General features: G+C 42.2%; 2 protein-coding genes across 5 annotated transcripts in view; one reads left to right on the top strand and one right to left on the bottom strand.

The window, feature by feature from the left end:
- Nucleotides 1–6175: 6175 nt before the first annotated feature.
- LOC105418814 (zinc finger protein 16-like) lies at nucleotides 6176–13588 on the top strand. Of its 3 annotated transcripts, XM_011619558.2 has the most exons (3): nucleotides 6176–6635; nucleotides 7169–7449; nucleotides 13403–13588. In XM_011619558.2, exons 1-3 carry the CDS (start codon nucleotides 6368–6370, stop codon nucleotides 13541–13543), a joined length of 690 nt encoding a protein of 229 aa, XP_011617860.1. In that variant the 5' UTR covers nucleotides 6176–6367; the 3' UTR covers nucleotides 13544–13588. The 3 variants fall into 3 exon arrangements, 2 of the variants coding, with proteins under 2 accessions (XP_011617860.1, XP_011617859.1); XR_965851.2 differs by lacking the exon at nucleotides 13403–13588 and having other exon boundaries at nucleotides 6176–6663; nucleotides 7169–8864; XM_011619557.2 differs by lacking the exon at nucleotides 13403–13588 and having other exon boundaries at nucleotides 6188–6635; nucleotides 7169–8864.
- Nucleotides 10162–21635, bottom strand: part of nectin4b (nectin cell adhesion molecule 4b) — a 22116-nt gene continuing 10642 nt past the window's right edge. The window contains exons 5-11 of one of the 2 annotated variants that reach the window (XR_003886941.1): nucleotides 21579–21635; nucleotides 20051–20202; nucleotides 19579–19744; nucleotides 19384–19459; nucleotides 18049–18108; nucleotides 14300–14558; nucleotides 13375–13512 (exon numbers count right to left, since the gene is read on the bottom strand). The exon at nucleotides 21579–21635 is cut by the window's right edge and continues 61 nt beyond it. Coding sequence is in view for 1 of the 2 variants with exons in the window: in XM_011619555.2 (XP_011617857.1) it covers nucleotides 11074–11322; nucleotides 18049–18108; nucleotides 19384–19459; nucleotides 19579–19744; nucleotides 20051–20202; nucleotides 21579–21635 (760 nt within the window). In the remaining variant the exon portion in view is untranslated. Of the gene's footprint in view, nucleotides 11323–13374; nucleotides 13513–14299; nucleotides 14559–18048; nucleotides 18109–19383; nucleotides 19460–19578; nucleotides 19745–20050; nucleotides 20203–21578 lie in introns of those variants that run through there. The other variant, XM_011619555.2, reaches the window with a different exon arrangement.

Below are 21635 nucleotides of genomic sequence, written 5' to 3'. Positions count from 1 at the left end.
ATTTTTTAATTTTCCCTTCTACCCTCTCCAGCACATCTAGCCAATTCCTTCTTTCAAATTCTCCATCTCCAATAAAAACACCTAGGTATTTTAGGCCGTCCCTTCGCCAGGCAAGATCCTGGGGAAGGACCGGCAGACCATTTGTCCACCTGCCAACGGCCAGGGCCTCACTCTTGTGCCAGTTGACCCTGGCCGCGGACAGGCGGTTGAATAAAACTGTTAAATTAGTTAAAACATCCACGTCCCTCTGGCTACGCACCATTATTATTACATCGTCTGCGTAGGCAGATAAAACTATTTTTCTATGAAGGGACGGTAAAAACAGGCCATCCACGCTTGTACGGATCCTAGAGAGAAGGGGTTCGAGGGAGAGAGCGTAGAGCATTCCGGAGAGGGCGCAGCCCTGCCGGACGCCTCTATGCACCCTGAAGGGAGCACACAGACTGCCATTAAACTTCAGCATACTCGCAATGTCACGGTACAGGACGCGGATCATCGCTATGAAGCCAGGGCTGAACCCGAACCTCTCCATCACCTTCCAGAGGAATGCGTGTTCAACCCGGTCAAAAGCCTTCTCCTGGTCCAGCGAAATGAGACCAGTATCGACGTCCAATGATCTAGAGACTTCCAAAACATCTCGAATTAGGTGGACGTTGTCTACTATGAACCTGCCGGGCACACAGTAAGTCTGGTCCCGGTGGATGACCTGCTCCATAGCTTCCCTGAGCCTGGATGCCAAGGTTTTGGACAGAATCCTATAATCCAGACACAGCAGAGACACAGGGCACCAGTTCATAATCTCCTGCAGGTTGCCCTTTTTTGGCAGGAGGGTGACCACAGCTCTCCTGCAGGACAACGGCAGGGAACCCGCGGCCAGGCTTTCATTAAAGACTTCCAGCAGGTCATGGGCCACAATGTCCCAGAAGGCTCTAAAGAACTCTACCGTGAGCCCATCGACACCTGGAGCTTTCTTTCCTTTCATCCCGAGCAGTGCGGCGTGGAGCTCGTCGAGCTGCAGCGGCCTGTCCAGCCGCGAGTTTGTCTCCTCAGAGATCCGAGGGAGGCCCCCGCAGAACTCGTCGAACAGGCCTTCATCGCTGCAGTACTCGGTCTCGTAGAGGGAGGAAAAGAACTCCACTGCTCGCCGTCTTATCTGGCCTGGCTCCACGAGTTCCTGCCCTGTGCTCGAAAACAGTGAATGGATCATTTGGTTCTGCCCGCGCCTTCTCTCCAGCCCAAAAAAGAAGCTAGAGGGAGCATCCATCTCCGTGATGTCCTGAATCCGGGACCCGACCAGTGCACCCTGTACCTGATTGTCCAGCAGGCTGGCCAAGGCCATTTTTTTAGATTGGAGGGTTTCAATACACCCTCGATCTCCTGTGGAGCTGCCAATCGCCTCTAGCTCCACTATCTCCATCTCCAGATCTTTGATCGACCTGCGTGTGTCCTGCGTGGCATTGAGAGTATACTGCTGGCACAGGAGCTGTATCTCTACTTTTCCACGGTCCCACAGACAGTGGTCTTAGGCACATAAAATCGGATTTTCTCTCTCGAAACCTCAACCAGACATGCCGTAAAACATCTCTAAAACTGTTATCTTGGGCTAAACTGGAATTAAAATGCCAGTATGCACTCTTGGGCAAAATGTTCTTCATGGCAACTTCGCCTAAAACCAACGCGTTATCTGTAAAACTGACTGGCGTGATCCTACAGCCCCTATAAACACTAAAATGATGTTTAAAACAATAAAATCGGTCAAGTCTGGCCGAGGAGATCCTACCCTCACTCAAGCGGGACCAAGTGTATTGCCTGCTGTCCGTGTGCATCCTCCTCCACACATCCACCAGACCATGAGAATAGGCCAGCTGTCTCAGACAATGTTGCGAGGCTGGATGGGGCTCTGCATGGTCCCGGTCTAAAAACGACTCGGTGCAATTAAAATCCCCACCAAAGAATAATAAATCGTCCCCACAACCATTTAAAACAGTGCCGACTTTTTCTAAAAAGCTCTTCCTGTCTGTACCGTTGGTGGGAGCATAAATATTAATAAAAACCAAGGAGTGGTTTTGGAGGCGTGCTTTCACCATCAAACACCGTCCCCTCACCACATGCTCCACCTCCAGGGACGATGGAGTGAAGCTCTTCGAGAAAAGGAGGCCCACTCCACCACTGAGGGAGGTGTTGTGGCTCAGCAATTCCTGCCCTTCCCACTCCTTCTCCCAGTCTGCTTCATTGTTCCGGTCGCTGTGGGTCTCCTGGAGGAACATGACATCAACTCGTTTTCTTTTTGCTGTGTCGAACACTAGTGCCCGTTTCCTTGCGTCCCTGGCGCCGTTTACATTCAACGTTCCCACTCTGAAAGTGTGCATAGTGAGGTGAAGTTAAAAATCAAAGACAGTAAAAAAAACAAGGAAACATCGCAAGCCTTTTTTATATGTTGAGCTGTTTCCTTGCCTTGCCCATATGTTTTTTAAGCCTGAAGATTTCAGGGTTGGTGAGGTCTGATGTAGCCCTATGTTTGATCAAATGACTCGCCGACTGGACAAAGAGGAGCATGTCGGGAAAATGTTTTTCCAGATTAAGGCCCTTCATGCCCTTGGTCTGTCTCAGGAAGTTACTTAGCATGCTGGGAGGGTACAAATTGTTTTCATGCCCGTCTGGCCTTGTGCCGGACAGCGAACTGCAGTCCGACATGGACTGGATTCATTTTCTTAACCACTTTATACCTTTTGGGAGGATGCTGGAGCCTAACCCAGCTGCATATGGGTGAAGGCAGGGTACACCCCTGGATGAGTCGCCAGGTCATCACAAGGCCCTACGTCCAAAATTGAGGGTTAGGTATCTTGCTCAAAGGTACCTCTGTACCTCAGCAGTGCTGTGAAGGTGTACTGGCACCTTCACACTACTACCAGATACACCTTCCCTGTTTTGTCTGCACTGGGGCTGGAACTGAGGGAAAAAAGACAGGCTCTACCGCCTGGTCTAATTATTCTGTTATAAAACTTTACCAACCATTTAGGGTCCATTTTAATACAATTACTGTCAAATCCAACTACTGTGCATGTAGGTTTCAAACACACAACATAAATACGTTACAGACATGTCACAATCAGATTGGCTGGTAAAAATGATAACACATTGACAAAAAAACAATGGCAACATATCTCAAAACATGTTCCAGTAAATGGAGGGGAATACTGTACCTAGAGCGCACCTGACTGAAACATAGGTCGCAGAAGAACTCAGACGCAGACTTCTGCCAGCTAAAGCTGCAGTTCAACTGCAGAAAGAGCCACTTTATTAAACGCTGAACAGAAGACATATCAACGAAGGGACGTCTTCAATCACACACATAACCTGGCTTATGGTGTGCAGGTGCAAACAGTAATTAAAACAGTAATTAAATACATCAACAACCAGAATTCAATAAATAGATCACTAACATTGAAAGTTGCAAAAGATAACATTTACAACGAACAAAAACAGGGTTAACACCAACCTGAACCCACAGACACACTGCCACAAAGCATGCTTGGAAATTCCCACACTGACCCTCCCCAACACGGTACACTACCTTTGCTTATCTTTTCAAACAGTGCCTGTGACGCGGCAGTAACACAGCAGCAATACGGCAGTAACACAGCACTAACAGGGCTGGTTAAAAAAGCATACCAGTAAAAGTCACTCAGACGCGGCAGTAACATAACATAACAGCAACACGGTAGCACAGCACCAACAGGGCATACCGGTAAAAGGGCATACCGGTAAAAGTCACAGAGAGCTGTCTTCATCGAGAGTTTGTCCTCTTGATGGCTGCATTCACAGAATCTGAAATGTGGGCCCTCATGCTGTCCAAAACGAGTAACGCTTTTTTTGTATGAAAAAATCCTCCCGGTTGCTTGTCATAACACTCGGTCAACCATTCTTTCATTAGGCTCTCTGCCATCCACCCTTTCGTGTTAACTTTCACGACAATGTCTTTCGGGAGTTTTTCTTTTGGCATAGTAATCCGCTTAAAAATTACCATTGGTGGAAGCTTCAGTCCGGATGCAGTGCAGCCCAAAACACAGGTGAAATGCGTCCTCTCATGGCCGCTTGTTGTCAGTGTGACAGATGCTTCACCTTTCTTGTTGACGGTCCTGGTGAGGGGCAGGTCAAACGTCAGAGGTACCTCATCCATATTTATGATGTTGTCTGGTCCGATGGAATTTTCTGCTATCTTTGTTTGAATGAATTTCTGAAAATTTGCGACTTGTTCCTCGTATTCGGGATGGAGTTGCTGACACAGAGTTGTCCGTGTCCTGATGGACAGACCTTTTTGTTTCATAAATCTTAGACACCACGACGGTCCTCCTTTGAAATCCTGAATTTTCTTTTCGGTGGCGATTGTTTTTGCTTTCAGTCTTATATGCACAGTAGAAACACCTCGGCCATCTGCTCTTTGTGTGCTCACCCAGTCCTCAAGAATGTTTTCCAGTTCGGGCCACCTGCTTCTATTACCTCTGAAAGCTTTTTTCGTCTTCTTACATTACTCCAGTTCTTCCCGCTGCCGTTTCCAGCGTCTCACCATCGATTCATTTATGTTAAGTTTACGTGCAGCAGCTCTGTTTCCTTCTTTATCGGCCAGCTCGATTGCTTTTAACTTGAAAGCTGTGTCATATGCATTTTCCATGATGAGGGTCTGTTTATGCTAATTTTATTCATACACAAAGCGCGAAGTTACATTAAACTTGCGTCTTCCTCGACACGTATATTTCACCTGTCTCACTCTTACCTTTTCTGCTCGAACGCCCCTAGCGGCCGATAGAAAGATTACACAAATAAGCCGCACCGTAGAACAAGCCGCAGTGTTTAAAGTGTAGGAAAAAAGTAGCGGCTTATAGTCCGGAAATTACGGTAATATAGATAATCATTTCAAATGGATGGAGTGCCTGACTTAGATTTATACAAAGCAGAAAATGAATCTACTGTCAAAGGATGTCACTGGAGAATTACATCACAGATATCAGAGAGATGATTTAGGTCTACCGTATTTTCACGACTATAAGGTGCACCTAAAACACTGAGATTTTCTCAAAAATCGACGGTGCGCCTTATAATATGGTGCGTCTTGTGTGTGGACTGAGTTCCAAAATCTGCTCCGCGCCTTTGGTGGGTGCACTACGGTAAACGCTCCGCCAATCGATTAGCGGCACACCTACGCATAAGGATCCCCTAAAATGCCGCTGGTCAAGCAAGACGCGTATGAATGAGGCTTACTTTAAACTGCAGGCCATCGAATATCCGGTTGAAAATGGCAATCGAGCAATCTTAGTGTTTTCGCTTTATGAGGAGGTGGCATCTCTCCATACGCGCGAGGACAACTGTTGCGCAGCGGCTGCCCGCGGATTACCAGGAGAGGGTGGCCATCTTCCGCACCTACTGCCGCAACAAGATAAACACGCCCAGCCACATCACCAACATGGATGAGATCCCTCTGAACATCCCTTTGACCCACAAAGTGGAGAAAAAGGGACCAGCACGGTGGCGATACGTACAACGGGGCACGAGAAGTCGTTGTTCACCATGGTTCTCGGCTGCCACGGAAACGGACAGAGCGCTGGATGACGGAAGGCGAACACTCCTTCACAAAGACTATGAGGCAGCGGCGGGCAAGTTAGCTCCGGGCAGATAGCTCCTTGACAGCTGCTGGCTATCTGATTTGTCAAGTTAAGATTACGAAAACTCACACCTCCAATGGCCTCATTTCGAAAGTGAATCATTTACAAATGAAAAATACAGCAATGTTTTATTAAATGCTACAAGCATAATATTTCATATGACTACCGTTGTTTGACAGCTTTGGTGTCGCTCCTCTCTTGCTGTCACTAATTCCACCTACATTTGATCGACAGATAGAGGAACCAATCACGTGTGCAACAATAATATAACGTTATAGATGTCAAAATAATGTTATAATAATGACCATATTATAAACATTAATAGCTTAGTATGTTTCAGATTAATAGTGTTAGTTTTTTATTTTAATGCATTTTATTACATTCTTTGGATAATATTTTAAAGATCTTTGAAAGAGTAAAAATAAATAATTCTCCAGTATTACAACTTCCAAAGAGAAGACACTGATTTTTAATTAGCAATTTTGTTGAGAGAGAGAGAGAGAGAATTTTGCCCGATGAAGCGGTCACATGACAGGCACTATATCCGGCATTATATCCGGTCGATAGTGCGTGACATTTAAATGCTCTGAAAGTGTTGTTTTGAAGATAACGGTAGCCGATTTTATGTAATTTACGTGAGTATTGTTTTTCCCACCCGCACAGGAGATCTCCCGTTATTTCGACGTGCGACACCAGAGCGAACCGACATGGATAGCTGCGCAGCTTTCCAGAGCAAGTTAACCAACATCATGGAAATGTTAGCTAAAGCTGCTGTACTAGAAATCAGTAAGCTGTGGGAGGACGGCTTCAGTCTCGTACAAGTGGAACTTCGCCGAAAAGAAAATGAAATAGAAGCCTTAAACAGGAAGTTAGTGTTAATAGAAAACGAGCGGCTATACATCCTCTCTAAGAAGCAGAGTTCATGCCTGTCCACGTCGTCTTTCTCGAACAAGGAGCAGCAGAACAGCAGTGATGGTAAGAATAACTGCTCATTAGAGACAAGGTAATACTGCCTACTTACTCTGGCTACACTGTCAGTCATTTTATCACCTTCTATTTTGTGCTGATTTTAATCACTGTTTTATATGTCTGCCGTTCAGTGTCTAGTTTCCTGAAAGGTGCTTACAAAGAATATGATTATCAATACTTTGTGTTTTACAGCAATTGTACAGTTCACAAAAACACAGCAAGTCACACAGATAGAGAGATAGATTCATTGACATGACTGAACATTCATAATTTTCACATCAAGACACATTTATAACATAAAAACACATTTAAACACAAAAAAATGTCCAGACTAGCATTACTATAATTGTTAGGATTACTTAGCATCTATTGTATTAATAAATTTTATTTTGTTTAGATATTCAGTATGACAGCCACAGTGAGCAAAAGTTGACTTTTTTTTAGGATTTATGTGTTTAGAGGGTTCTTAAAGGTTAAAAAAAAAAAAAAAGTTCAGTAAGTATTCAACTCTTCCGGAAACACTTTTGTGTGTGTTTTAGGACCAGAATTCGATTCAGCCCAGACTTCATTTTGTGATCCCAGTTTTAAAGACAAGACAGACCCTTTGGCCACTCAGAGAACACCACCTTCACCAACAGATGAACAGTTAGAATCTGACTGCTCTGAGAGTGATGGAAGAAAACATGATGGCAAGGATTTTATCATCAAGTCCGAAGAGCAGGGAGATGTCGTGATTATGGAGAAGGAGGGGGACATCAAAAAAACTGCTAATGAAGAAGCAGTTCACAATGAAATGGAACTGAACCAGCAGCCTTTTGAGGTACCAGAACAAGAGAGCCAGCGGTGGTCAACAGTTTCTGTGGGAGACAGTGAAGCTACTGATGACTCTGACTGTTTTTGCGAGCCAAAGCAACTTTTACAAAGTCTAGATTCGGAAATCCTATTCATTCAGAATGCATTAGATATGTTTGATAGTTCAGAGACAGTTTGTTCTGACAGGTTGATGAGGGAAAAAAGACAGGCTCTATCGAGCAAATCAAGGGCTTCTGTAACTTTTAGCCAAGGGCAGACAGGTCAACGTATAGATGCACTAACAGACAGAGGTGAGTCCACTAGGATTCCTATCGATAACCCCCCTCCAACTAAGAACATGTCCTCTTTCAACCCAGATAGGAGATTCTTTTTTTTAAATGAGCCAGAGTTGCAAAGGACATTAGCAGGCCGCCGCATTAAGGAGAAGTGGTTCATTTGCCCATTCTGTGGCAAAAGTTTTGACCGTGTCAGCCATCTGGAGATTCACCAGCGAATTCACACGGGAGAAAAACCATACATGTGCGACACGTGTGGAAAGAGCTTTTCTCAGAGAAGTAACCTTCGCACCCACCAACGGATTCACAAAGACATTCAGTCACAAAATGCAGTTTGATATGCTGAATGCAGGACAAAAAAAATCAGATTTAATGCCTCAATTAGGAAATTCTTGATGTTATAGGATATTGTGTTGCTATTCTTTCCAAGTTTTGGTTATGCTTTGATTAAAGGAATTAAATTTGGTTATTTAGTTTAGGGAAGAATTTATTTCCTGAACATGTTGTTTATATTTTGCTGGACTATTAGAGTAGTTTTTCAGTCCTGTCAAATTTTAAGAAATGGTGTTCAGAATGTATCTAGTTCTTAACCAACACAAAACAGAACATCATAAGTAGTTAAACTTTACAAATGGAGGAATTGTTGTCTTCTTGTAGCAATTAAGTATTTATTACTGTGGGGATTACCTAGATTTTGGCAAGTACCTACATTTGAAAATTACCTAAATTATACCAAGTAAAGACTAAAATAGGGCCTTTAATATTACCCCAGTACTATTCAATTAAAGTTGCACTTTAAAGTTCAATGACAATAGAGAAAATGGTTTTATATATATTAGATGATGGCACAGTGCATACAGTTACAGTACTGACTTTGTGAAAGCAAAAAAAACCCCTCCTAACTAGGAAGCCAGGTGACTACAGAAGTGTGTTTTGAAAGAAAAAAAATCACATGTGGGGCACCACAACCACTTAATTTTCAGAAACTATTCAGAAGTTCCTGGGGATGAGTAATTTTGGATGAAATTTCCTGTTGTAGAGAACTAACCTTACATTTCTGAAAGTATATTAAGCTTAAAGACTTTTTGTATTAGATTGTTCACATTTCCACATGTCTAAACAAATAAATGTGCATTAGGTATGACTATGTCTTAATACAGTTTCTATTTTTTAGGGGGGAATTTATTTATTTTTTTAAAGTGGAGACTGCAGAAAAAACTGCAGCATATGGGATTTTTATATTTTTAAAACACAGATGATAAATGTTCCTTCATTTGTGACATTTTGTTTTATTTTTCATTTGCACAATATTTACACATTTAAAATTGGCATGATGCTGCAATGAACAGAATCATGCTGTTAAAGGGGGAACCCTTCAACAACACCCCCCCCCCCCCCCTCCCCCCCAGTTATCTGCTTTTTGAGGTGTTTAAATTCATGTTTTTCTAATCAAGCAAAAGGTAACACTTAAATATGGGGGGGGGGGGTTTAGTTTTGTAAACAAAATAGAAAAATTGACCAAAAAAAGTTGTATAGTGGCAGGTAAAGAGGGAACACCTCTTCAAAATTTCTGTTACATTGAACAGTTAAGGAAGAGGAAGATGACGTAATCTACAAAGGGCATGAAGTTAAAGATGAGACATTCCCTTTAGATTAAAAAAAATTTAATTCTCATTTTTCATCAAATTTTGCAAACCTTTCTGAAGATATTTCAGTCAAACAGGATTTTAAACTTTCTTTCTCTAGCCAGCAGACTTCAGATGGAACTTCAGAAACAAGTCTTGAAAACTGAAGAAGTTAAAATAGAGTACTTGAGTACCAGAATAAATGACATTTAAAACTGGGGGGATCCAACTGTGGATCCATCGGGGTATGGTGTATGGGGTTATGTTGGTAGTCACTAGAGAATATTTTACAGGCAGATGAAAGAATGGTTCAATTATAATTCTGAATAATTTAGGAAGCAAATAAAGACCATATGTTAAAAACTTAAATTACAAAGGGGACTGTACAAATGAATAGTGACCTTGAACACACCTGAAAATCCAGGGTAACATGATCTTAATTGCCATTTCTTAGCTACACAGACAACTAAGGACAAGGTCATCAGAAAACGTATTTACTATCCTGTGATGACCTGCTTTGTGGGCATTAGTGATTTTTATTTTCAGAATGCTGCTTCGAGGAGCCCATGGCGGAAGCGCCGCGAATAGCTGCGAAGCACCAACAAACGGAGGGATTTTCGTTTTGGCGCCCAAGTTAAGGATTGTGTCGTTCACGTCCCGCATTTTGGCTGCGATCGGCACGCGATGTGCATCGATCGTTTTGGCATCTGGAATATTTTTCAGTGTCCAAAAAGAGAACGCATACAAAAAAAATCACCTTCCAAAAAAACACACATACACATGAACGAGAAACGGGAAAAGAAATTAAATAGATCAGAAAAAGATGGATAAACATTTATTTAAGATTAAGATCTATATCTACAGACCACAACACTGGCATGAGTAGACAACAGCTCAGTTCGATTTTCGTTGAGTTAAAGCTTCAAATTTTGGCCTTGAGTTTAACCTTTGACTGAAAGGCTGAGAGCTGTGGTTCCTATATGTTTGCAGAGTGTTGCTTTTATATTTTTCAACCCAAAATTTTACCAAAGAAAAATAATCCACTGATATCACTTGGAGTCTTTTTTTAACCAGGCATTATCTTTTAATTTTCCAAATTTTTACCAGGGATGCTCAAACTGTTTACAGATAACTGTACGTTAAAAACACTAAGTATCCAAACTTTTCATCATCACACTAGACTAAAAAAGACCATAAAAGCAAAAAATCACAATGCAGAGGTAACATGCTAAAAATGGGAATAGCCTATTTCTAATACACTGAGATGAAAAAAAAAAAAAAAAATGCATAAAGTTGATTCATTTTTTGTATTGTGGATAAATGCTTCCCATTAATTCCCATCAACTGTGCCAAAAAGGCAGCCTTTTTTAAAATTAATTAATTTTGATTTTTTTTTTAATTCATTTTTTTTCTTCACCTCAGTTATATGGGGTTATATGGGGTTGGGTACTCACTGTATGAAATTTCAAGATTCCAGATTACTTTATTCATCCCCGTAGGGAAATTGAATTGTACTAGCACCCTACACATTAAGGAATATAACTGTAGTGTATAGACACAAACTTCATTCACTGATTAGAATTAAACCATTAGAATGGTTGGGACCACTTCCATGAAGTGCATGAATCAAACATGCTGCAGCTAGTGGAATTGTGGCAGCAAGGATCTCTGCCTGAGAGGTGGCCATGAAGCAAAGCTAGCGGCCTGATTGGAAACAGAGATGTCTGTTTTCTAGATTATCTGGGCTCTGGAATGCAGCAGGATGGCATTGGGGTGTAATTTGGGCCTGAGGACTCCGTTACTGTAGTAGAAGTGATTGGTGAGAGCTTCTGACAGCTGATAGAAGCTGCTGTCTTCATCACCCTCATATCCCTCTACTATTGACTGTGGCGAGTCTTCCTCCTTGGGGTTGCTCTGTTCTGAGTCTGAGTCATCCTGCTGAACCTTTATGGGACCCATAGAAGAGAGTAGTCCTGAGTCCTGGCAGACAGAGCACAAACTATATTTGTCATCATTTTCAATATCATTTAAATTCTCAAAATAATTGAACAGCTGCAAATAAAAAGGACTTGACAACACTGATGATGGCAGATAACCTATTATACTGTTGGGACCTGGACCTGTGGATGAGCAATTGAGGCGCACCAAGCATAACCCAATGACCACATGGCTTTCATTATACTAGACCAGTGCTTCTCAATTATTTTCTGTTACGCCCCCCCTAGGAAGAAGAAAACATTTTGCGCCCCCGCCGTGACTATAATTAGTATCATTTGTCTATTAAATTGTTATAAGTACACCTCTGCATAACATTGTATCCTTATTAATATTAAAGAAAACAAAAAAAGAAAGAAATATAGACCAAAGCGGGATGATTGTTGCCAATATTCGGCACGTTTTTGCCGAAAAAACTCAAGCGGCTGATCAGCGTGACTGGGGTGTAATGTCTTTAAGTGACGCCTTCATTTATTTGGCTTCATGCTACATTTTTAGACACAGTAAACACACCGGTCTTTCCTCGTCTCCCACTGTAGTCGTAGTGAAGCCAAGCGCTATATATGCTTCGTCATATTTCCTCGTCTTAGCTTTCGGGAGACTTTCGTATGTCTCATTATCTCCGTCTCTCTCCGCCTTTCTTTTCATCACTGTTAAGTATTTTTTCATGCTGTCTCTTGGTGGTTTGTTCACTGCACTTCCTATCTCTTGCCGCTCTGTGGTGTGTGCGCGCGGGATGTGCAATTACACTTTATTCTAGTACGGCAAAAAAAAACATAAAAAAAAACATGTTCTCCGGGGTCACACGGCATCGCACCGCGCCCCCCTGCCCCACTATTTGAGAAGCGCTGTACTAGACCAACAAAAGTCCCTCAATCCTCCAGGTGTGAAAACCTGACCCAGCAGCTGTCACTGGTTGACTGTGGCATGTGACTTGGAAGTCATCAGGTCATATAAAGGCTTTTCCCAGGACCCACCCCCACCCCAGCTGCTGAGCTTAGGCAGCAAGCTTAGAGAAAGAAAGCAGCAACACTGCCTTTCCTCACAGCAGTGACAAAAGTGCCTGCAGAGAAATTACAAAGATACTGCAAAACAACTTCTATTAGCCAACAAACGATCTTGCAGTCTAATCTTCTCAGCAATGGGGGCTACCCAGCTAGCTAGCACCAAGTTGCTTAAAAACTACCCCAAAACTGGAAGTACAACTTTTCCCAGCTTGGCTTCCCCACCAGGATCTCCAGCCAAAAGAGCAACACACCAGACCAATCATCTCTCCCTCCAGTACTGGTAACACCAACGAGGCTTAGTCAAGCCACGCTAAACACAGAATTTCTACCTGATGTTTTATTTGTGTCAAAGTGATTTGTGATCAGTTTAGTAGTCAGGTAATGTTTATTTGGTTCTGCCACGTTATTTAGTTGATGTTGGTTAACTTGCAGTACATCGATTCAGGGTCTCTTACATGCTAAACTAACCACCCTACTGCAGCCTGGTGCGACCTCAGTCTGCACATGGTTTGAGTGACCCACACAGTCACCTATCTTGGTCAACCTTTTTTGTTGAATCTTCTTCGTTCCTAGCCTCAAGGCCTCAGCAGCCTCTTTTTCAAACACACACAAACACACACACAGACACGCACACATGTATAGAAGTACACTGTAGATGTGAATGTTTCAATGTTTTACCGTTGTTAATAATAAATGTATTTTAAACATACATGCTGTTTGTTTAGTGTTGAAAGAGTGAATTTTGTCAAACTCAACACTCTCAAGAGCTCCAAATTTCTTCCACCTTAATTAGTTGTAAATTAGGCTTTGATCATTTATTAATCACTCATGATATCCAAATGTAACATTTACTACCCTTAGCAGGTAAATACAAAAGCGGTGCCTGTGCATAAGCCTGGCACAATGATACCATGTGATATTTAAAAACAAACTACAATGGATTTCAGACTAATCTCTCTGCAGTTAATATAATACTGTACCAATGACATGTTGCTGTTCTTCAGGTATGACACTACCCTTCTCCGCTCCTTCTCTATCTCCATCTCTGTTTCTCTCAGGTTCTTACTGCCATTAGGCCAGACACAGGGGCGCCCAAGTTCATCCACGTCCACCTCTCCCTGGGGACCCCATTTTTGTACACGAGCCGCGAGCGTTCACGCCAATACAGCTTGAAGTCAAACGAAGAAAAAAGCGAATAAAACCGTGCAATTTTGACAATAAATTCATTTTAAAACTAAAACCGCGATCGACGTGATTTCATTGTTTTGTGTGCGTTTAAATATTTTTCAGTGTCCAAAAAGAGCGCGACACACATACACATGAACGAGAAACAGGAAAAGAAATTAAATAGATGATATGAATACAGATCAGATAAACATTTATTTAAGATTAAGCTCTATATCTACAGACCACAACACTGGCATGAGTAGACAACAGCTCAGTTCGATTTTCGTTGAGTTAAAGCTTCAAATTTTGGCCTTGAGTTTAACCTTTGACTGAAAGGCTGAGAGCTGTGGTTCCTATATGTTTGCAGAGTGTTGCTTTTATATTTTTCAACCCAAAATTTTACCAAAGAAAAATAATCCACTGATATCACTTGGAATCCTTTCATAGAAGTACACTGTAGATGTGAATGTTTTAATGTTTTACCTTTGTTGTTAATAATAAATGTATTTTAAACATACATGCTGTTTGTTTAATGTTGAAAGAGTGAATTTTGCCAAACTCAACACTGTCAAGAGCTCCAAATTTCTTCAATCTTAATTAGTTGTAAATTAGGCTTTGATCATTTATTAATCACTCATGATATCCAAATGTAACATTTACTACCCTTAGCAGGTAAATACAAAAGCGGTGCCTGTGCATAAGCCTGGCACAATGATACCATGTGATATTTAAAAACAAACTACAATGGATTTCAGACTAATCTCTCCGCAGTTAATATCATACTGTACCAATGACATGTTGCTGTTCTTCAGGTATGACACTACCCTTCTCCGCTCCTTCTCTATCTCCATCTCTGTTTCTCTCAGGCTCTCACTGCCATTAGGCCATACACAGGGGCGCCCAAGTTCATCCACTTCCACCTCTCCCTGAGGACCCCATTTTTGTACGCGAGCCGCAAGCGTTCACGCCAATCCGGCTTGAAGTCAAATGAAGGGGACCCCATTTCTCACCCACTGTGGTTTGGCCTCCTTTGTAAATGGGTTGTTCCTGTGGGGAAGCGACCTGTACAGTTACATCACTTTACGAAAGATGCCCCTGAATAACCAATCAAACTGAATCAATCAACAGAAATCAGCTAAATCAGAGGTTAAAAGAGAAATATATAATGGGTGAGAATAAGAATTTAAAATAAGAAACTAAATGTTTATGACATTTTGATAAGAATTAGTGATAGATAACTGAGCCTTGTGTTGAAAGGGTTCATTGTGTCGAAACATATAACACATATGGCAACATCTGCTGGGAAACCTTTGAAATGAAATTGGAATAGAATAATAAAGGCAAGGTGTCATAAAATTAATAAGGTCTCGTCTCGTTTTCTCCCGCTTATCTGAATCCAGGTCACGGGGGCAGTAGCTTCAGGAGGGATGCCCAGACAGCCCTCTCCTCGGTCACTTCCATCAGTTCCTCCGGAGAGACCCCCAGCCACTCACAAGCCAGGCGAGAGATGTAATCCCTCCACCTAGTCCTAGGTGGGACATGTCCGAAACACCTCTAAATGGAGGCGTCTGGAAGGCATCCTGGCCAGATGCCCGAGCCACCCCAGCTGACTCCTCTCGATGTGGAGAAGCAGCAGTTCTACTCCGAGCTCCTCCCGGGTGTCCGAGCTTCTCACCCTATCTCTAAGGTTGAGCCTGGCCACCCTGCGGAGGAAACTCATTTCGGCCGCTTGTATCCGCGATCTCGTTCTTTTGGTCATCACCCAACGTTGATGGCCATAGGTGAGGATTGGGAAGTAGATTGATTGAAAAAACGAGAGCTTTGCCTTCCTGCTCAGCTCCTTCGTCACCATGACAGATCGGTTTAGCGCCCACATCACTGCTGATGCCGCTCCGATCCACCTGTCGATCTCCCGTTCCATTCTACCCTCACTTGTGAACAAAATCCCGAGATACTTGAACTCCTCTACCTGAGTCAGGACCTCCTCCCTGACCCGGAGAAGGCACTCTACCTTTTTCTGAGCAAGGACCATGGACTCTGACTTGGAGGTGCTGATCCACATCCCTGCCGCTTCACACTCGGTGGGCAAACTGCCCAGCATGTGTTGGAGGTCCTTGATGGTTCTTGATGGTGCCAGAAGAACTACATCTTCCGAAAAAAGCAGCAATGAGATTTTCCGCCTACCGAACTCAACACCCTCCACCCTGAGGAGTGTGATCCCCCTATAGTTGGAACACACCCTCTGGTCCCCACTCTTAAATATAGGGACCACCACCCCGGTCTGCCAGTCCAAGGGCACCCGATGTCCACGCAATGTTGCAGAGGCGTGACAACCAGGACAGCCCTACAACATCCAGAGCCTTAAGATACCCTGGGCAGATCTCATCTGCTCCCGGAGCTCCACTGCCAGGCAGCTGTTTCACTACCTCGGCAACTTCTGCTCCGGAAATTGGATGGTCCACCTCCTGGTCTCCCGACTCTGTTCCTCCTTGTGGATACGTGTTGGTAGGATTGAGGAGCTCCTGGAAGTATTCCTTCAGATAATAACCGCCAGATAATTGCCCCAGGAGACGTCAGCAGCTCCCCACGCACACCTAGCACAGTGTGAGCAAGTTGCCGCATGCCGCCCCTAAGTTTGCCAGAATCTTCTCAGTGCCGACCGAAAGTCTTCCTCCATAGCCTCACCGAACTCCTCCAAGTCTTTGCCTCCGCGACCGTCTCAGCCGCAACCCACTTAGCCAACCTGTACCAGTCAGCTGCTTCCGGAGACCCACAGACCAACCATGACCTGTAGGCCTCTTTCTTCAGCCTGACGGCTCCCCTCACCTCTGTGTCCACCATTGGGCACGGGGATTACCGCCACGACCAACACCAGCAGCCTTGCAGCCGCAACTCGTGACAGCCGCCTCAACAATGGCGGAGTGGAGTATGGCCCATTCAGACTCAATGTCCCCCCCGTCCCCGGAACGCAATCAAAGCTCTGTCGGAGGTGGGAGTTGAAGACCCGCCTGACAGGTTCCTCCACCAAGCGTTCCCAACAGACCCTCACTACGCATTTGGGCCTGCCAGGTCTGCGCGGTGCCCCCCCCACCTGATCCAACTCACCAACAGGTAGTGATCAGTTGACAGCTCTGCTCCTCTTTTCACCCGAGTGTCCAAAACATATGGGCATTAATAAGGTGTTATGTATTTTTAAGGAAGGTTCTATCTGCATTTTAAAATGTTTAACTATATTAAATAGTTATATACTGTTGTTGTATGATAATGGGATTGTACCTTAATAAAGTACTGTATGTAAAAGTGATAAACTTTTACATGGGTGATAGAAATTCAAAATATTTTTAGAAAATTCAAAGATAAATATAGATAAATGGGAAATGCTTGTGTAACAATAAACTTGGGGAAACCAAACAACCTCTCCACAGAAGAATGGCACAACACAGACCCTCTTCGGGTCAGGATTCAGCAGTCCACTTACACTTAAAGGAGAGTGGGCACTCCTTCGAGGACAGCCAAGTAAGGATACTGGCCAGAGAAGACCGCTGGTTTGAAAGGGGGGTCAAGGAAGCTATCCATGTTAAATTGGAGAAACCATCCTTAAACAGAGGTGGTGGCCTGAGGCACTTCCTATCACCCACATACAATGCAGTCCTCCACTCCTTCCAACAGCAAAACAAACATTCACACCATTCCAGGAGACCCAGTGACTCATCACCATGTGACCCAGCAGACAAAGGGGAGACACCTCAACAGAAACTAGGTGAACGACCCGACCAACGACCCTGCTAACGACTCTCAGGTGACCTCCCAGATCATTAGCATGCAAATGGTCCACAGGGGCTATATATTTTCAAGCTCTCTCCCCAGCGATTTCAGAACTGAAGAAGCCTTCTGGATAGAAGGCGAAACGTCTTCAAGAGAAGAAACCCAGTCCAGTTGACAGAGAAAACTACCTTGGATACAATGACCTGGATGACTGAGAATGTACACAGACAATAAACTTGGGTATTTGGATCATTCAAAGGTTTTTAATTTCTGCTCTCAAACACTTTACATTTGTCTTCTAACCTGTTAATGTGTATTTAATATCTGTGTCCATCAGAAACTACTGAAATCAATGTTTCCTTAATGCAACTACAGCAATAGTGCTCCCAAAATCTCTTCCACTCAAAAAATCTACAATGGTTCGAGGGATCGTGCTCCCGGTTATGAGAATTTGAAAACCGTCCTGATTTAGAAGCAGCATGACACTTTGCCAAAATGAGGGCGGCATTATTTGGTCAGAAGTACATGATTTTTTCAGGGCACAGCGAGGCATCGTTACATCCTGACATGATACTTCTGCTTCAAAGGATTGATACAAGTCCAGCTGCTGCTTCGAGGAGAACATCTCTATTGAGAATGATTCGAAATCTGATTGTTACTAATATGTCTTAAGAAACCGCCAAATACCAAAGTTCTGTACACGGAAAACATTCGAGCAGAATTTTTTGCCCTCAAATTCATACAAAATGATTGTCTTCAGTAGGAAACTTACCAAAGACAGCTGGCTGTTTTTTAAACAGCTGTCCACTCTGAGCAGGGCATAATCATCAGGCTGGAGGAGTTTGAAAAAAGAAACATTACTGACAACATAAAAATTACAATAAATATAACTACACAACACAAAATTACTTTCATTGGCGAGTAATGAGACAGTTACATTTCTGATTACCGTAATTTCCGGACTATAGAGTGCACCTGATTATAAACCGCACAATCTAATTTTAGAAAGAAAATAAATTTTGTATTTATACAAGCTGCACCGGATTTTAATCTGCAGGTATCCCATGTAGTAATATGAAAAATTAGATCGAAAACATTCAGTACCGGTATATGTTTTTATTACCGTAAGAGACAAATCACTGACGAGTGACAAACAGACAGGTAAGAAACAACAGCCGCTCTTTTCACTTGTATGTTTTAAGAAACAACAGCCACTCTTTTCACTTGTATGTTTATACAGAGACCTTAAATCCAATTTTTATCACGTCAGGATTTTTTAACTTTTCTTTTAATTTAATCCGCTTAGCAACATAAACAAATATATTCTACCGGTAAATGCTTTTTTTTTTTCTAACGGTGTCTGTAATGCAGCTACCTTGAAATATACGTTTGTATCAGCTACACACAAATTACGTTGTTTATGCTTTTTTTACTCAAACAATGAACAATCTAAAACTCCCCAATGGCCCACCTCTAAAATCTTCTACTTTCATCGCAGTGGCGATTGCTTTTGCCTTCCGTCTGATTTGTACAGCGGAAACACCGCGGCCGCCTGCTCTTTGTGTGTTGACCCAGTCTTCCAGAACATTTTCAAGCTCAGGCCACCTGCGATGTTTACGACTAAAAGCTTTTGTTGACTTTTTGCTTTGGATCAGTTCTTCAGCCGGGCGTCTCCACCTTCTCGCCATTGATTACCGTAATGTATGCCAAGATTACGCGCGGCAGCTCGATTTCCTTCTTCAACCGCCAGAGTGATCGCTTTTAACTTAAAAGTCACATCATATGCTTTTCTTCTAGTATTTTCCATGTTAATGAGGGTTACTAAAAATGACTGATTCACAACAGTTGTGATAAAGCGCCACGAAAAAAACATAAATAAGCCGCAGTGTTTAAAGTGTAGGAAAAAAGTAGCGGCTTATAGTCCAGAAATTACGGTAACCAGTTCATCAAGCCATCATAAACTCTAGACAACATAATGACTAAAATAAATCAATAATAACAGTTTGTAATTATTGGGAGGCTCCACAACAGCTCCTCTGGCTCAGGATGGGTGTATTCTGTAAGACAGATGACTTGTCAGCATGAGAGTGTGTTATGGGTTGTGTACCTGAACCCGGGGGTCTGTGCTAAAAGAGTTCAGTCTCCTCAGAGATGTTTCTCTTGAAAGGTTGTTAATTTCTTCCCTGGGCAAGAAAAAACAGCATACTGAAATAATAACTGAATTTGGTTATTTATTTATTAATTACCTAAAGATGTTTGATTATTTAAAAGCATTCATTAAAAAAAATCCTGTTCAGCTTACATTTTTCCACTAAGCTGCCTCACAAGCTTTCTGTTCTTCTGTCGATGGTAGCAGTTGACAAGAAAAACCACAGTGACCAAGAATATCACTAGGGCTCCAGCCGAAGCACCGATAATGGTCAGAAACTGCTTGCTGATGGGAGAGTCATCTGTGAGTTGTGAGTTTTCTGGGGAAAAAAAGACACAGTGCCTTGATGAAATGTTAAGTTATATAACTGAATTTGAGTAAACCTGAATTAGGTGTCAAGTTATTATTTCCTTTTTTCTTTTCATTGTTCAGATTTTTATAGTCTAGAAAATTGCAATGTAAAGTACAGTGGGAATCTTAAAAACAAGCAAACCAAAAAATTACGTTTCCATCCTGACTCGCGTCAACGCGGCTCAACCACAAGGGACAGCATAGTTACATCATTTTTCTAAATGTGTCCTAATAAGGCAAACAGTAAATTAAGGCTAAAGCGGCATTCACTCACCTGATATTGTCATCATATATTCTGTTTTTCCAAATCCTAATTTGTTTTTGACCACACATTCATAGAGCCCGCTGTCATTCAGGCGAAGTGGCCGCCCAAAAATTAGCTTTTCTCCGACCACAGATGTTCCGTCTGGCAAAGCTCCACCGTTCCTGTGAGTAATCAGAGGTGTCACCAGATAAACTCAAAGGTTAAAAATACAAATATCAATGATTCACAGTAGAGGCCACACTCATTTCAGCAATTAAAAAAAAATACCAGCACAACAGGACTCAAACTATTCATGAGGAAAACACAGATCTAACAACAACAATCCACAACAGCCAAACTGGTTTACGTGAAGAAGTCTGAAAAAAGGATCAGGGTTACCACAGAATGTATCACCAACTGTATTATTGGAAGCAGGTTTCTAATCCAGTACACTGAGAAAGGTCATGTTGCCTGTAGTTTCACTGTGCTGGAGCAGCCATTCAAAGTGCTGCTATAGCTCCACAAAACTAGAGCCAACTCACATTTCTTTTTTTTCTCAGAACAACACCTAGTGTACTTTTTGCGTGAAGGGTGGTGTCTGAACGGGACACAAAAAAGAAGGTTAAAATGAAACAGAAAGAAGAAGTTAGCTACCCATTCTTAGCCAATTACTAACTGCCATACAATTACCAATTCCAGAATTTATTCTAGGATGACTGCATGTTACAATACATTGCATAGAAAATGTACTATGTATTCTTTGTTTAAAGAAGGACTTGCAAAAATACCAATGTCATGTCAACATGCAAACAGGTGTATATTACATCTACAATATGATGTCTTCATGCTATCTGTTCCAGAAAAACTGAAGAAAGGCTTTTGGATATTCAGCTCTGTCAGACTGGAATATGTTGCAAAATGTTTTAAAAATTTAAGAACGGATCTCACTTAATGGTTCTAAATGCACCATGAAGGGATTATTTTTATTTTTATATTTCTATTGTATTATGTTGTCTTTTCAGTAACTTTGTGTTCTGGAATTCATGGCTGATGGCTAATAATAATAATAATAATAATAATAATAATAATAATAATAATTCAATGCCTTATGACTAAAACATTTTTCAATTGACACACAGATTTCAGTCCCTGCGTTTTCAGCCGTGGCTCTGATGGCTGGTAGACTGTTTCTAATTAAAGTGCAGACCCTATGTTTAAGCAGAAATTAGAGTTATATTTAAAGTGTGGCACTGTGATTAAGTGCATAGCATGTGTCTCCTGCTCTTTCTTGTGTCTCTTTCTTGCTCTGTCCCTAGTTTTATACCGTGATGAAGAACAGAGAGCTTCTTAGAATTAAACAGACGTATCTGTTGTATGTGTTGTAAGTTTCTGTTCTAAGTTTGTATGTAATTGGTATGTTTTGAGGTGCATTCCAGTTCAATTTAATGAATGAATGAGTAGCAGAATGTCAACTTTAACATTTAATGACTGGATTATTGCTGGAGACCAGACCAAGGTAAACAGTTAATATCATGTGTTGCTAACAGTCTGCCTGTACCATTTCCAGGTCACATTTTCAGGTTTGGGGTATCCTCCACTGCTGCATACCAGCTCA

Source organism: Takifugu rubripes, chromosome 22, assembly GCF_901000725.2.
Source record: "Takifugu rubripes chromosome 22, fTakRub1.2, whole genome shotgun sequence".
NCBI lineage: Eukaryota > Metazoa > Chordata > Actinopteri > Tetraodontiformes > Tetraodontidae > Takifugu > Takifugu rubripes.
This window is presented reverse-complemented; position numbering and strand designations above follow the sequence as displayed.